Source organism: Silurus aristotelis (assembly GCF_946808225.1).
Source record: "Silurus aristotelis genome assembly, chromosome: 20".
Classification (NCBI taxonomy): Eukaryota; Metazoa; Chordata; class Actinopteri; order Siluriformes; family Siluridae; genus Silurus; species Silurus aristotelis.
The window spans coordinates 17,907,921-17,919,979 of NC_139593.1; the positions used below are offsets into that span (position 1 = coordinate 17,907,921).

At 36.4% G+C, this 12,059-nt stretch overlaps 1 protein-coding gene across 1 annotated transcript; it reads right to left on the bottom strand.

Annotated features, from left to right (window-relative positions):
• Positions 1-2,571: 2,571 nt before the first annotated feature.
• Positions 2,572-11,794, bottom strand: atp1b1b (ATPase Na+/K+ transporting subunit beta 1b). The gene is made up of 6 exons (XM_083522460.1): positions 11,343-11,794; positions 9,468-9,596; positions 5,242-5,397; positions 4,621-4,805; positions 4,389-4,472; positions 2,572-3,978 (listed from the first exon to the last, which is right to left on the bottom strand). Exons 1-6 carry the CDS (start codon positions 11,434-11,436, stop codon positions 3,718-3,720), a joined length of 909 nt encoding a protein of 302 aa, XP_083378586.1. The 5' UTR covers positions 11,437-11,794; the 3' UTR covers positions 2,572-3,717.
• Between the last annotated feature and the right edge of the window lie 265 nt (positions 11,795-12,059).

Genomic DNA, 12,059 nt, shown 5'->3' on the forward strand with positions numbered 1-12,059 from the left:
TGTTTGTGTTAATGCTGTGAATTGTGAATAATATGTGTGCTGGAGAGCCAAAGATAGCTCCTTCTCTCAGTGAGGTGACCTGTTTCTTTTAGGTAAGTCACTTTCATTGTAAATAATGGTGTAATTTCTAGATTTACATCTTAAAAACTAGTATAGATGATTAAAGAGCGATCATTTTAGTGATTTCAGGAGTGCTTTTTATATTCTCATGTAGTTCTGATAATAATATAACATATCTAGTTTGTTCATCTTTGGTATCTTTATCCTGGGAAGGGTTATGGTGGATATGGACTTTTTCTCAGAAACACTGGGCAGGATGTATTTTGTTCTTTAATGTATCTAGTTATTAAAGAGGATACAGACAATACTGTATATCATTTTCCATGTACAGGGACTTGACCTTGAGTCCTTCTTCAGTGTCAGTTTCTGAAAGTATGGTTGCTTTATGAACAATTAAATGCTCTTTGAATTGCGCAGTGAAAATATGTGCTTTTAATATAGCGCTTTTAACAATGAACATTGTGTCAAAGCAGCTTTACACAGATAAGGTGGTGATGAAAAATGTGTTCTTTATAAACATAAGGTTATAAGCTGTTTGTATTTGGTTTATCTAACACAAGAAGTGTTATATAAGTCAAAAAACAGAATTATACTTAATGCACTATAAATCAGAGTATTATTTCTTATAGTGCATCCAGTATAATTCTGTGAGTAAGTTTGACAAAAAATTAATCTCATAAAGCCCTCAATGCCAGAATTAGCTTGCTCACCTGCAGATGCTAACCTTCTTCTCGAAGCAGATTGGAGCTGAAAAGTTACAGATACTAAAGCTCAAGTGAGTGTACAGGTCACAAGTCCTAAAGCCTCCACCAGCAGCAGCATGTTTGTTCCACACTGGTCCATGATTCCTGCTCAAAAAGAGGTCCTTTGGCTAGTGCTCGAAACATGACCAGATTTATTCAAGATCTATGCCCCAAATTTTAGATGACTGGGGGTTTATTAACATAATTATTATGCTCTAGGTCTATACATGCATTTCCTTGTTACTAAAGGTGGATTTTACTACATTCAACCTTGCACTAGAACATTTCTTTATCATGAATGGGTTTAGCGGTCTCTCTGTGTAAGCTCTTCAGACATTTCAAACATTACATGTTGATGTTTTTTAAACCCAGATAATAGAAAATATTTTATTTCTCCCAATTCACCGTCCTGGATTGGTTTCTTTGACTGCTACTCTGAATCAAGAGCTTCTTCCCCTGTAATTCTAAACATGTAACCCAGTTCATGGTTCCCAGGCATTTCTGACTTCAACGTCTAACTGATTTTAGATAATAATCACACATTGTGGAGAGATTATAGAGTGTACAGTGTCTATATGTTAGGAATACTGGTGCAGACCCTGTTTTCCCATGCAAAGTAAAAAAAAATCCCAATCCCAAAATCTCTTTTGAGAACGGAACATTTATCTAAAATCCAGGTTAATGTTATTATTTTTATTGCATGCATTTTACACACTGTTACATGAAATACAATTCACTATAGAATAGCCACTAGCACAGTGTGTGTGATTTTGTTTCAGGCTATTTTGTTAATAATTGTTAATTATATATATAAAATGAAGAATAATGGCACTAATATTTTGTATATTTGGGTTAGTGGGAACTGGCTAGGGTTACTGTTAGTTAGAACTGGTTAAGGTTAGGGAGAACTGGTTAGGGTTACTGTTAGTTAGAACTGGTTAAGGTTAGGGAGAACTGGTTAGGGTTAGGGTTAGTGAAAACCAGTTAGGGTTAGGGTTAGTGAGAACTGGCTAGGGTTAGGGTTAGTTAAAATCGGTTAAGGTTAGGGAGAACTGGTTAGGGTTAGTGAGAACCGGCTAGGGTTAGGGTTGGTTAGAACCGGTTAGGGTTAGTGAGAATCAGTTAGGGTTAGTGAGAACCGGTTAGGGTTAGGGTTAGTGAGAACTGGTTAGGGTTTGGGTTAGGGTTAGTGAGAACCAGTTAGGGTTAGGGTTAGTGAGAACCGGCTAGGGTTAGCGTTAGGGTCCGTTAGAACCAGTTAGGGTTAGTAAGAACTGGTTAGGGTTAGAGAGAACTGGTTAGGGTTAGAGAGAACTGGTTAGGGTTAGAGAGAACTGGTAAGGGGTTAGTTTTATTGTAACATCAAAAATCAGTTGTAGAAGTAGATAAATATGACCTGGGGGAAGTCTGTTTACCTAACACATCATATTTCAATGCCACAGGCTCTACAGAAGTCTATAGGAATCCCTGCATGTTGAAAAATGATGTCGAAAGGGGTACCCAGTGCGTCTAAAAGTGATCCTGCCGAAAGTGTCCATATGTGATGAGTTGGAAGTGAGAACGTGTTTGTTTTAGGATTGTTTTTCTTCAGCCAGAACTCTGGAAGTGGTGAAATAAAATCATAGTCTTAATCTTTGCTTTAAACTGCCATTTTAACAGTGGTGTGTAGATTTAAGGTAGTTTTTACTTAATGTAGTCATAATTCCACATAACGACACAGTTTATAAACAAGACAACTGAGAATAAAGATGAAACATATTCATAGACATTTGTTTCTTTTATTTTAACTTTTTATTTTAACTCCATCCAGGGAAATTTTCCCCAAAGCAATGTACACATCTTCTCATCATTTAGAGAAAATGTTCACACTTTCTCTACAATCTTTATGCTGTGCTTTTGGGAAATGTCAGCTTTAGAATCAAAAGGGAGTGACAAATGTTTGAGTGAAAGACATTGACTGCACACTTCTACAAAACATTTTACAGATGGGTCACTGCAGTGAGTATAATATATTTTATATTGTCTTACTGATGGTTCTGGAATTTTGGTATTATTACACATATTTCTTGCAAAAATAATAATGTGCAATTACATATATACTGCATATGAATATATATATTTAAACACACACAGCGAAGAGCTTGTTTTTCTTTGTTAAAAACAAAAACACATATTAAAGATGATTACAATGGAAGGCAATATACACACATTTATTGATGAAATAAAATTTTGTTAAAAATAAATTATTCCTATCCACATTAATTTAACAGAAAATAGAACATTAAATTGTATTTATTAAAACCTCTAAAACCACATAAGTAAACCGTACAAGGTTTATGTGCTGAATGTGAATAATAACAAATGTGTAATTGCACAGTTAACAAAGCTAGACCATATTTAGCTTGATTTGAAACAACCTACCTATGGAAATATCATGCACTGTTATAATGGAAGAAATCCACGCAAGGTGGCGATACAGGAATGGAGAGAGATAATCCATGTTGACTACATTCAGGGTGGACTAAACGTCCCTTAAGTCATTGGCTTTTTTTTTAAGTCTAGTTTTAGATAAGACTTTTATTAGATTAGTCTAATATGCTATGGCTAGTCCTTCGAGCTTTTGCATTCTAACTCTATACAGAAGCAAAAAATTTTGCATAAAGCAGATAACATTAGGTCCCACATTATGTTTCATTACAGACTAATTGTTGATATCTTTTAAGCCTCTGTTGTAGTATCGTAGGCCACCTTCTGACAGGAGACATTTGTATATTGTTAAAACACTTTCTCTCAGTGACGCTGTGGAAGACCAGTGGGGAAATTGTGTCTGGTGTCTTCATAACTCAAGTCACTAGATGGTTCCTACTTTGCTTAAAACTGAGAGAGATTAAAAGCAATTTGCTCCTAATGGAGGTCAAAAGTTGTTAACCTTTAGTTTGACTTCGAAACGCCCTTGGAAGCGATCCTTGTCGCTGTAAAATATGTTCTCCCCATACACTTTGCACTCGATACGTATATCTTGGTTCATGGTTATGTTTAGGAACTGAATGGCCACCAATGGCTGTAGGTAGTGTGAGTGCAGGAGCTTGCCATAGTATGGATAATACTGGAGAGGAAAACCTGGTCCAATGCCATAGTATGCCACTTGCCCAAGCAAATCTTCATCTTCCTTTTTCTACAAATATGTAAAGAAAAAAAAAAGATTTTTTACCAGTATCTTATTTTAGAAAATCAAACCACACACTGCTCAATTGCTGCTGTGTCACATTGCAGTTGAACAGACTTGGAGGAAAACTGCTACTACACTTTTAGCACACACATGCGTTCACAGGTGCCTATTCAAATTTGACAGTCACTTTAATTGCCCCTGTGAGCCACATTTACTTATTTAAAAAACTCTGCTTCTCCTTAAGTGTGAATGCTTTTCTTTGCAGCTCAATCAAATATCACATATGAATCATTTCCTTTTAAAAAGCATTCTGACTTTGAAAACTATATATTGGTGTCTTTTGTAGAACAGGATGTTATGGGGTAAACTGTATCCTGTTCGTTGTCACTTCGTGCAGTAAAAGAGATTCTACTTACCTTACTTGTGCAGTGGATCGGTATCAGGTTAGGTTGGACTTTGGACTTGGCCTCCTCTGGCATAGTCTCATTGGACTGTGGGGGCTAAAAACAGTGATGAAAAGGGATCAACCAGTAGTATTATTAAATCCTTGGACCTCTTTATAAAAATATTTGTAATGATTTAGCTTTACAATTTAGATTGGGTAAGGATTCATCGAATATATATTTTTTCAACTAAATCAATACCTACCTTTGGTAGATAATTCACAACTCTATTGAGTTTGACGATCAGACAAGGTTTTCCATCACTGAAGCCAAAATTCTGATCATCAGCGCCTGAGCAAGGCCCAAGAATTGACTTAGGGAATCGACATGCTTTCCGAATACCTATTTCGGTCTCCAGATCGCCCCTGTTCTTATAGACATCAGGTTGGTCTAAATGGAATGGGATAAACCGATTAAAAGAAACCAAAACGCCAACAGCCCATAAAATAACTGGGCACTGCATCTTGTCTGTGATGCCTCATAAAGAAAAGTGTTCAGAGGTCTGACATTTTCTCTCCTTTAAAATCAGGTTTGATTGATTTAGATCTACACAATAAATAAAGCTCTCTCTAGATATAATAACTACTTCAAAGCAAATACTGTAAATCAAATTCAATTTATGGTCAAGAGTTAAGGGCATAAGAGCAAAACCAGTAGGCTATAATGGCACACATATGTGTTATCAGGTCTCTGCACAATAGATTTCACCTGCTTCTGCAGTATGCATAATATTTTTTTCAGTACAGTAGGTATTAAACAAACATCAAAATATAATATATGAAGAAACTAAATTGAGGACATGTATAGTTGGAATATGCTACTATACCTCCACAGTCCTCATACTTCAGTTGGTCACGCTGGGTTTCATCATCGTAAGGCTTCAGGAACTTTTTAATCGCCGCCACAGATTTCCCAAATGTAGACATATCATTCATGTTGAACATAATCTCTAATTTATCTGAACGAGGTGAATGGGTGAGTCCTGCACAACAATGACACTAGAGTTAACACAATCTACTGCAAACGTTTCAGAATCTGTTTTAACTTTCGTACACATCATATTACTCTTTTGTCTCATAATTTAGGTTTGACCAGGAATAAGCTAAACCAATAACTTATTGATGATTTTTCATGTAAACATTATCATAGCTCCATACTCTTCAACAATGAAAGTTTTGTATGTTTGGTATGTGGGCGGGGCTGATTGAAGGTCAACGAGGGGTAGATTTTGGAAAGGGAGCTAGAGAGGTAATCAATATCATGGAACACCTGATCCCTGATGAAAATATTGAGAACAGGCACTCTGACCCAGGATGTGTTGTGTTCTCTGAGTGGTATACCATAAGGTTACAGTAGCATTCTATACAGAAGCTAAATGGAAAACCTAAAATCATCAGCCTTTTTATGGTGAGTCTAAATATTTGATTATGATTGACTGAAAGGTTTGAATTCAATCTTTTGAGGGCACAGGTAGGACTGGTCAGTCTCATCTTCGATCTAAATGAATACGCTGCCTTAACTGTTACTATGGTAACATACAGTTACAGCTGTACAACGAATGAGACAACAAGACAGCTGTTGAACATTTCCTTATAACCTTACTGATTTTTTTAATTTTTGATTTTATTAGTAAAAATGACAATTTTGATAAATGAATCACACACAAGATAAATTTGATCAACTTTAGAAAATAAATGAACAAAAAAAGCACAAAGAATTAATGACCAGGGCTTCATTATTAGTAGAGATGCAGCAAAGTCACATGTAATTCACATACAATCTCACTCTATTCTCTTTCTTGAAAAAATTAAAACACAGTTTACCTTTTCTGTAATTTGTCTACAAGAAAAGCATATGCTGGCCAGTAATCATTTTCAGATAGCAAACATATATTTGAAGATCTTCTTTAGTGGTGGAAGAGCCATTAGTTATGTTACCATTTTATATATATATATATATATATATATATATATATATATATATATATATATATATATATATATATATATATATATATATATATATATATATATATAAGGTAAACTGTGTTTTAATTGTTAGATTAAACAAGCTTGCATCAGTGAGTCAGTTGTGCCCTGACAGTTACAGTTACAGTTACAGTTACAGTTATGTGCAGACAGAATGTCTGCCTCTGAATTAGTCAAATATATTTGGATTATTATTTTATAGTATTATGTTGCTTCACTATCTATTTAATTAAATCCAATGATATAAAATGACTTAAACTTGCCAAAATGTTCCACATATAGAACTAATCCATGCATATATTATGACTTGAAGTTGATCTAGTTAAGGTTTACTACACATACATTACACTCTTTTGCATAAACCTTAAGAGTATCAATATTCAGAAGGGTAAACTGTCCTCTCCTGGGTGACTTGGGATAAATAAGCAGGAATATAATAATGGGATGCCAGCCCATGACGATGTGTAACATGTATACACACATTTAGTTTAGAGTAACCTTTCCTAGACATCTGAACCCAAGCTTGGTCTCAAACAACTTAGGAGATGTGACACAGCAATGACACTGTGTGACACTGTGGGGGTACTGTGGTGGCAGTGGCTAAGGCATTCCACCTTGGATCTAAAGGTCATGAGATCAAATCCCAGCCTTGCCAAGCTGCCACTCCTGGGCCCCATAACAAGGCCCTCAATCCACTGGCTGCTCAGCTTTATGATTAAGATAAATGTAAGTTGCTCTGTATAAGGGCGTCTAATGTCATAAATGTAAAGGAGACTTCATGCAAAAACAACAAAAACTGAGGGCATTTTAAACAAATTAAATGTGACAGAGTAGTCAATTATTCAAGTTAATTCATTTTTATTTGTATAAACAATTAACATTGTTTTAAAGCAGCTTTACACAGATAATGCGGTGATAAAAATGAACAAGATGTTCTTTATAAGTAAGCTTGTCCCTGATGAGTGAGCCAGTGGTGACTGTGGTGAAGGAAAAACTCCCCGAGATGGCATAAGGAAGAAACCTTGAGAGGAACCAGACTCAAAAGGAAACCCGTCCTCATCTGGGTTGCACCGAATGTCCATTTATTACAGATAAACGATGTTGCGGGGTGCAGTGATGGTGATCAGAAGCAAACTGTAGTCCTGAGTCGGTGTAGCAGACTGTTGACATTAACTACAGTCCAAATCAATATATATAAATCAAAAGTTCCAAAAATGTTCTGTTGAACCCAAATGTGTTCATTGCTTTTAGAAGGGTATGACTAACTTTCCATCATGGGCGTGCTCAAATTATCAGCGGCAAAACATCTTAATTTTGTATAAAGCCAATTTGTTTGATATGAAATTGTGCAGCACCCAGAACAGATACCACACTTTAAACCCCTTAAAGTTTCCATGCATCTACAGAGGGTTGCCAGATCCAGATCCACCAAAGGAGATAAACTATTGGAGATCCCCTTTTTATCTAAGTGTATGCTATTAAAAAATGTATGCTATTTGGCAATACATTTCATTTTCTGCACACTTGACACTAAATGTGGCTCTTTCACAAACTTTTGCCTCAAATTTGAAAGCATATCATTATATAGAATATATTTTAATGCTGTACATTTCAATATGACAATGCCCCTGTGCACAAAAAAAAGCTCCATGAAGCAGAGTTGGGGTAGAACAAATTTAAGTGGCCTGAACACTTCTGAAAGGAATTGGAATATAGATTTAGAATCATGGCCAACATCACTGCCTGACCCCTGTGGTTTTACTTGTGGCAACTCTTCCTGACCATTGTTTTAAATAAAACTGTCTGCAATTATATTACTACAAGGGGTGTAACAATACTTACCATTTTTGTATTTTTGCACTACATTGTGTTCTTATATTCACTCCTGGGTATAGTTTTTACAGTTCACAGTACTGTATAACCAAGTATACAGTAGGTTTACTGGTAAGCGCTGTCTTGGTTTTGTGTCTTGTCTTGTGTTGTCTGTCTGTACTGTTTTTTGTCTGCACTGTTTGCACTAGGTTGCACTCGATGCACTTTATGTAGCTTGTGTTGTGTTGTAGCTTTATGTTGTTGTTTAGTGTAGCACCAGGGTTCCGGAGGAACGTTGTCTCGTTATTACTGTGTACTGTGTACCACTGTGTATAGTAGAAATGACAATAAAAGCCTCTTGACCATTCAAATGTGATACAATATGTCTGAACCTGCATGAATACAAGACTTAGACTTCTATTTCCAGTTGCTAAAATATTCAGCATTATAAAAATATAATATTCAAATAGAATTAGTGTTTCTTGATCCATTTAGTCGTCTTAGTCACATAGCTCTATATATGGTTCAGTATCCTGCCTTTTATATTACTGAATATGACCTGCCCTATCACTGCTATTTACTTGACTTGATTTAATCAACAAGGAAAGACTGGAGGAAAAGAAAGGAAAGGAAAGGAAAGGAAAGGAAAGGAAAGGAAAGGAAAGGAAAGGAAAGGTACACATATTTGGCGAAGTCAACACCACAACTTACCAAAGTTGCCAAATTTCTCCTATAAACCACACCACCAGATTTCTAGCATCCTGTTTCCTGTTGAACATGGGGGCTAGAATGGTAGTACACTTGTATGGTAAGGTATTTGATCATGGCTCCTGTCCACCATGGCTGGATGTCCACCATGTATGGTAAACATTAGAGAGGTATGGAATTTAAAACCCTGTAGCCGGCCTAATTTGAGATCATAAGAAGGGTACATTTTGAGAGGATAGAATGTGGGCTAGATTAATTCTAATAGTTTTTTAAACCTCATGTGAAACAAGTGGGATTTAGTGGGAAGTATTTATAATTTAGACTTTTTCATTTTGCCCTCTGAATAAATATTAATGAACGATGAGCAACCTTGAACTTTAATCACACTTACAGAGCAGGACATAAATGTTGTACTGTGTTAATGTGCTGTGAGTTATTTCAAAATGTTACCTACAAAACAACGACCAGGTGACAGCAAGTCTCCCATTTTAAAATTAGGAAGATATAATGTGCTGCTGAAGAACTGTAACAAGAGCGCTTTTACCTGGAGGAGTAACTCGGTCCTGACAGGTGGGTTTGTAGTTACTCAAGGTGAGAAGAAGTGCCTGGATGGTGCCAATGAAGATTCCAGCCAAGAAGCCATAAAAGACGAGATAGAACAGCAGGATTTTTGCTGTCAGGATACAGACACACAGGAACAATTTGTAAGAACATCAGCCAGTCGGTGAATTGATTTACCATCTCTGTACTTTATTTGCCAATCACCGGTGTACTTGTCACTTTAATCGAGCCCATTAATAGCTTCAGACTCACATCAGTTAATTTATCTTTAGATTTAGACTCTTTTTTGGGTTAGCGTTGTTTATATTGTCCAAACATGACATTCTATTTACTAAATACATAGAATCTAAATGCATATATAATGCATTGCATGTGGTACTATACATATTATTTAATAATTTCTGAATTTGTACATTTATATAACAAAGTTATATAAATCTTATATAAAAATGTTATGCTTTCATCATAATGGTATAAACAGGCTATAAAATATAATCGCTATGAATGTTAGTAAATATAAATTTCTTAACAAAGTAAATGTTATGGTTTTTTTTAATGTATTTTATAATGATGTCAACTTTATTTCACAAAAAAACTTTATTTGCATAAACATACATAACCTCTGTATAAACAAATGTTTTGTGTTGTCATATTTCTGTATTTAGGCAAGAATTTGGCTTTAAAAAAAAAAAAAATAATAATTCTTATATCGTTTCTCTATGGTTAGTTTGCAATTCTCTCAATTAAAGAATGTTTTTGTGAACATAAAAAATACTGAATAAAATGAAAGATAAATAATGTCAGCATCTTTTTTTCACCTTCAACCATGTGATTTTAACATCCAACAAAATTCATGTGAAAATAAAAAAAATCATTTTAGGGGAAAAAGAAAAAGTAAAAAATGGCAATAACCTCGTTGCATGACCTTTTTTGAAGTGGGGAAACGTGACCGAGCTCAGAATAAAGCATCATGTTTCTCATTCACTGTTATGGATGAAGTAATTCTGATTAACTGCAAAGCAATGATGACAGCTTCATGTTTTCATCCACTGTGTGTCTCCATGTCTAAAAATGTCCTCAGACAGACAGTGGGCAGCACAGAGTAATCAATGATCTGCTGTCGGAGATGCCGGATGACCACTGCTGAAACATTAGCTGAGCAGTTCGAATCCCAACACCCCAAAGAGCAGGCCTATCACCTTGACTCACCTTGGATATTGATGCATTTTTAACCCTTTCCGTATAGAAGTTACACATTAGACAACATGCACATTTGATATCACTCATTGTTTCAATGTTTAAAATTGCATCACTGTTTTGATAGCAGAAAGTCTGATGTTTCTCCTCACATATTTGCTGAGCTGGTAGAATCCCTGAGGCCCTGTTTTTTTTTTCTTTTCTTAATCAATAATACTTTTTTTTTGCAAACTGGGATCGCTAATTTTGTTGAGGATCAGGAATCTTCTCAACCCTTTCATGACCCATGACATCACACTGTGCATACTGGATGGTTAGAGAAAAAAAAAATAACCAGGTTGTAATCTATTAGTGTTGCTCTGATGTGATGGATATGTGAGAAGAATCACACACAGTCTAATCATCTAATCAATTATAGGCTGTTACTTTTCTTAATGAGCAGAACCACGTCCTTTAAATGTGCTTTTGATCCGCTTATTGCGGAAATCCGCCGTGCGTTTGGTGCAAAGTCAAATCTAACAGGTTGCTTCGTGACCAGACAGCAGTCAGGCAGACTGAACCCGCGAGACTGACGACGCTCGGAGGAACAGAACACACATTAAACACATGACATCAGCATTAATCAGCGAGAGACCTTCCGATCTCCTCAATGCATCCTTACCCCAACTACCACCGGTGCGTCCGAGAAACTCCCGGGTATCGGAATTCCACACAAACTTCTTCCATCCTCCATCATCTTTATTTTGGACAGGCATTTTTTTTTTCCCCAAACGAATCAGTGCTTTAAAGGTCTTCTGATTTAAACGAGATGTTTTTCCTGCTCGGATCACTACAACGCCCTTTGGATGGAGCTCCACCACCCCAAAGACACGGAGCGGTACCCAGGTCTCATTCAAGGTGCCCCGTGCGTTTTATCCATTACGCCGCGAAGACACGCCCACAGGTCCCCACGCGCATCCATGGAGCCTCTGAGCCAATCAGAAGGACCTACGCACCGTGGACGTAGAGGACTCGTGTCGGGGAGAGGGACGCGTCTTACTACAGCGCTGCGACGACGCGCGGAGACACCGATCTGTCCTTGCGGGAAGCGCACAGCTCATGACGTGTGTAATAATGTCTAATCCTGCTGCTGTGAGTGGGAACATGGAGTCCCGTGGAAACTGTGAGCAAAAAAAAATAAAATAAACCTTTTTCCAGTATGTTCAGTTCAAGTCAATTATTATTTTGTATTGACATAAAGGACAGTGTCCATCAGCAGCTTTGCAGAAATAAACATAAATTCAGATCACAAATATAAATTCATAACTTAGTCGCTGTAAAGTTCATCCCTAATGAGCAAACTAGTGACAAAAGTAGCACGGAAAAACTCTCTGGGATG

Coding starts and splice junctions, on each gene's coding strand:
- atp1b1b (XM_083522460.1), bottom strand. CDS start 11,436: ATGCCTGTCCAAAATAAAGATGATGGAGGATGGAAGAAGTTTGTGTGG. Junction 4,806..5,241: donor GAAGTATGAGGACTGTGGAG/GTATAGTAGCAT, acceptor CATTCCATTTAG/ACCAACCTGATGTCTATAAG. Junction 3,979..4,388: donor CGATCCACTGCACAAGTAAG/GTAAGTAGAATC, acceptor ACATATTTGTAG/AAAAAGGAAGATGAAGATTT.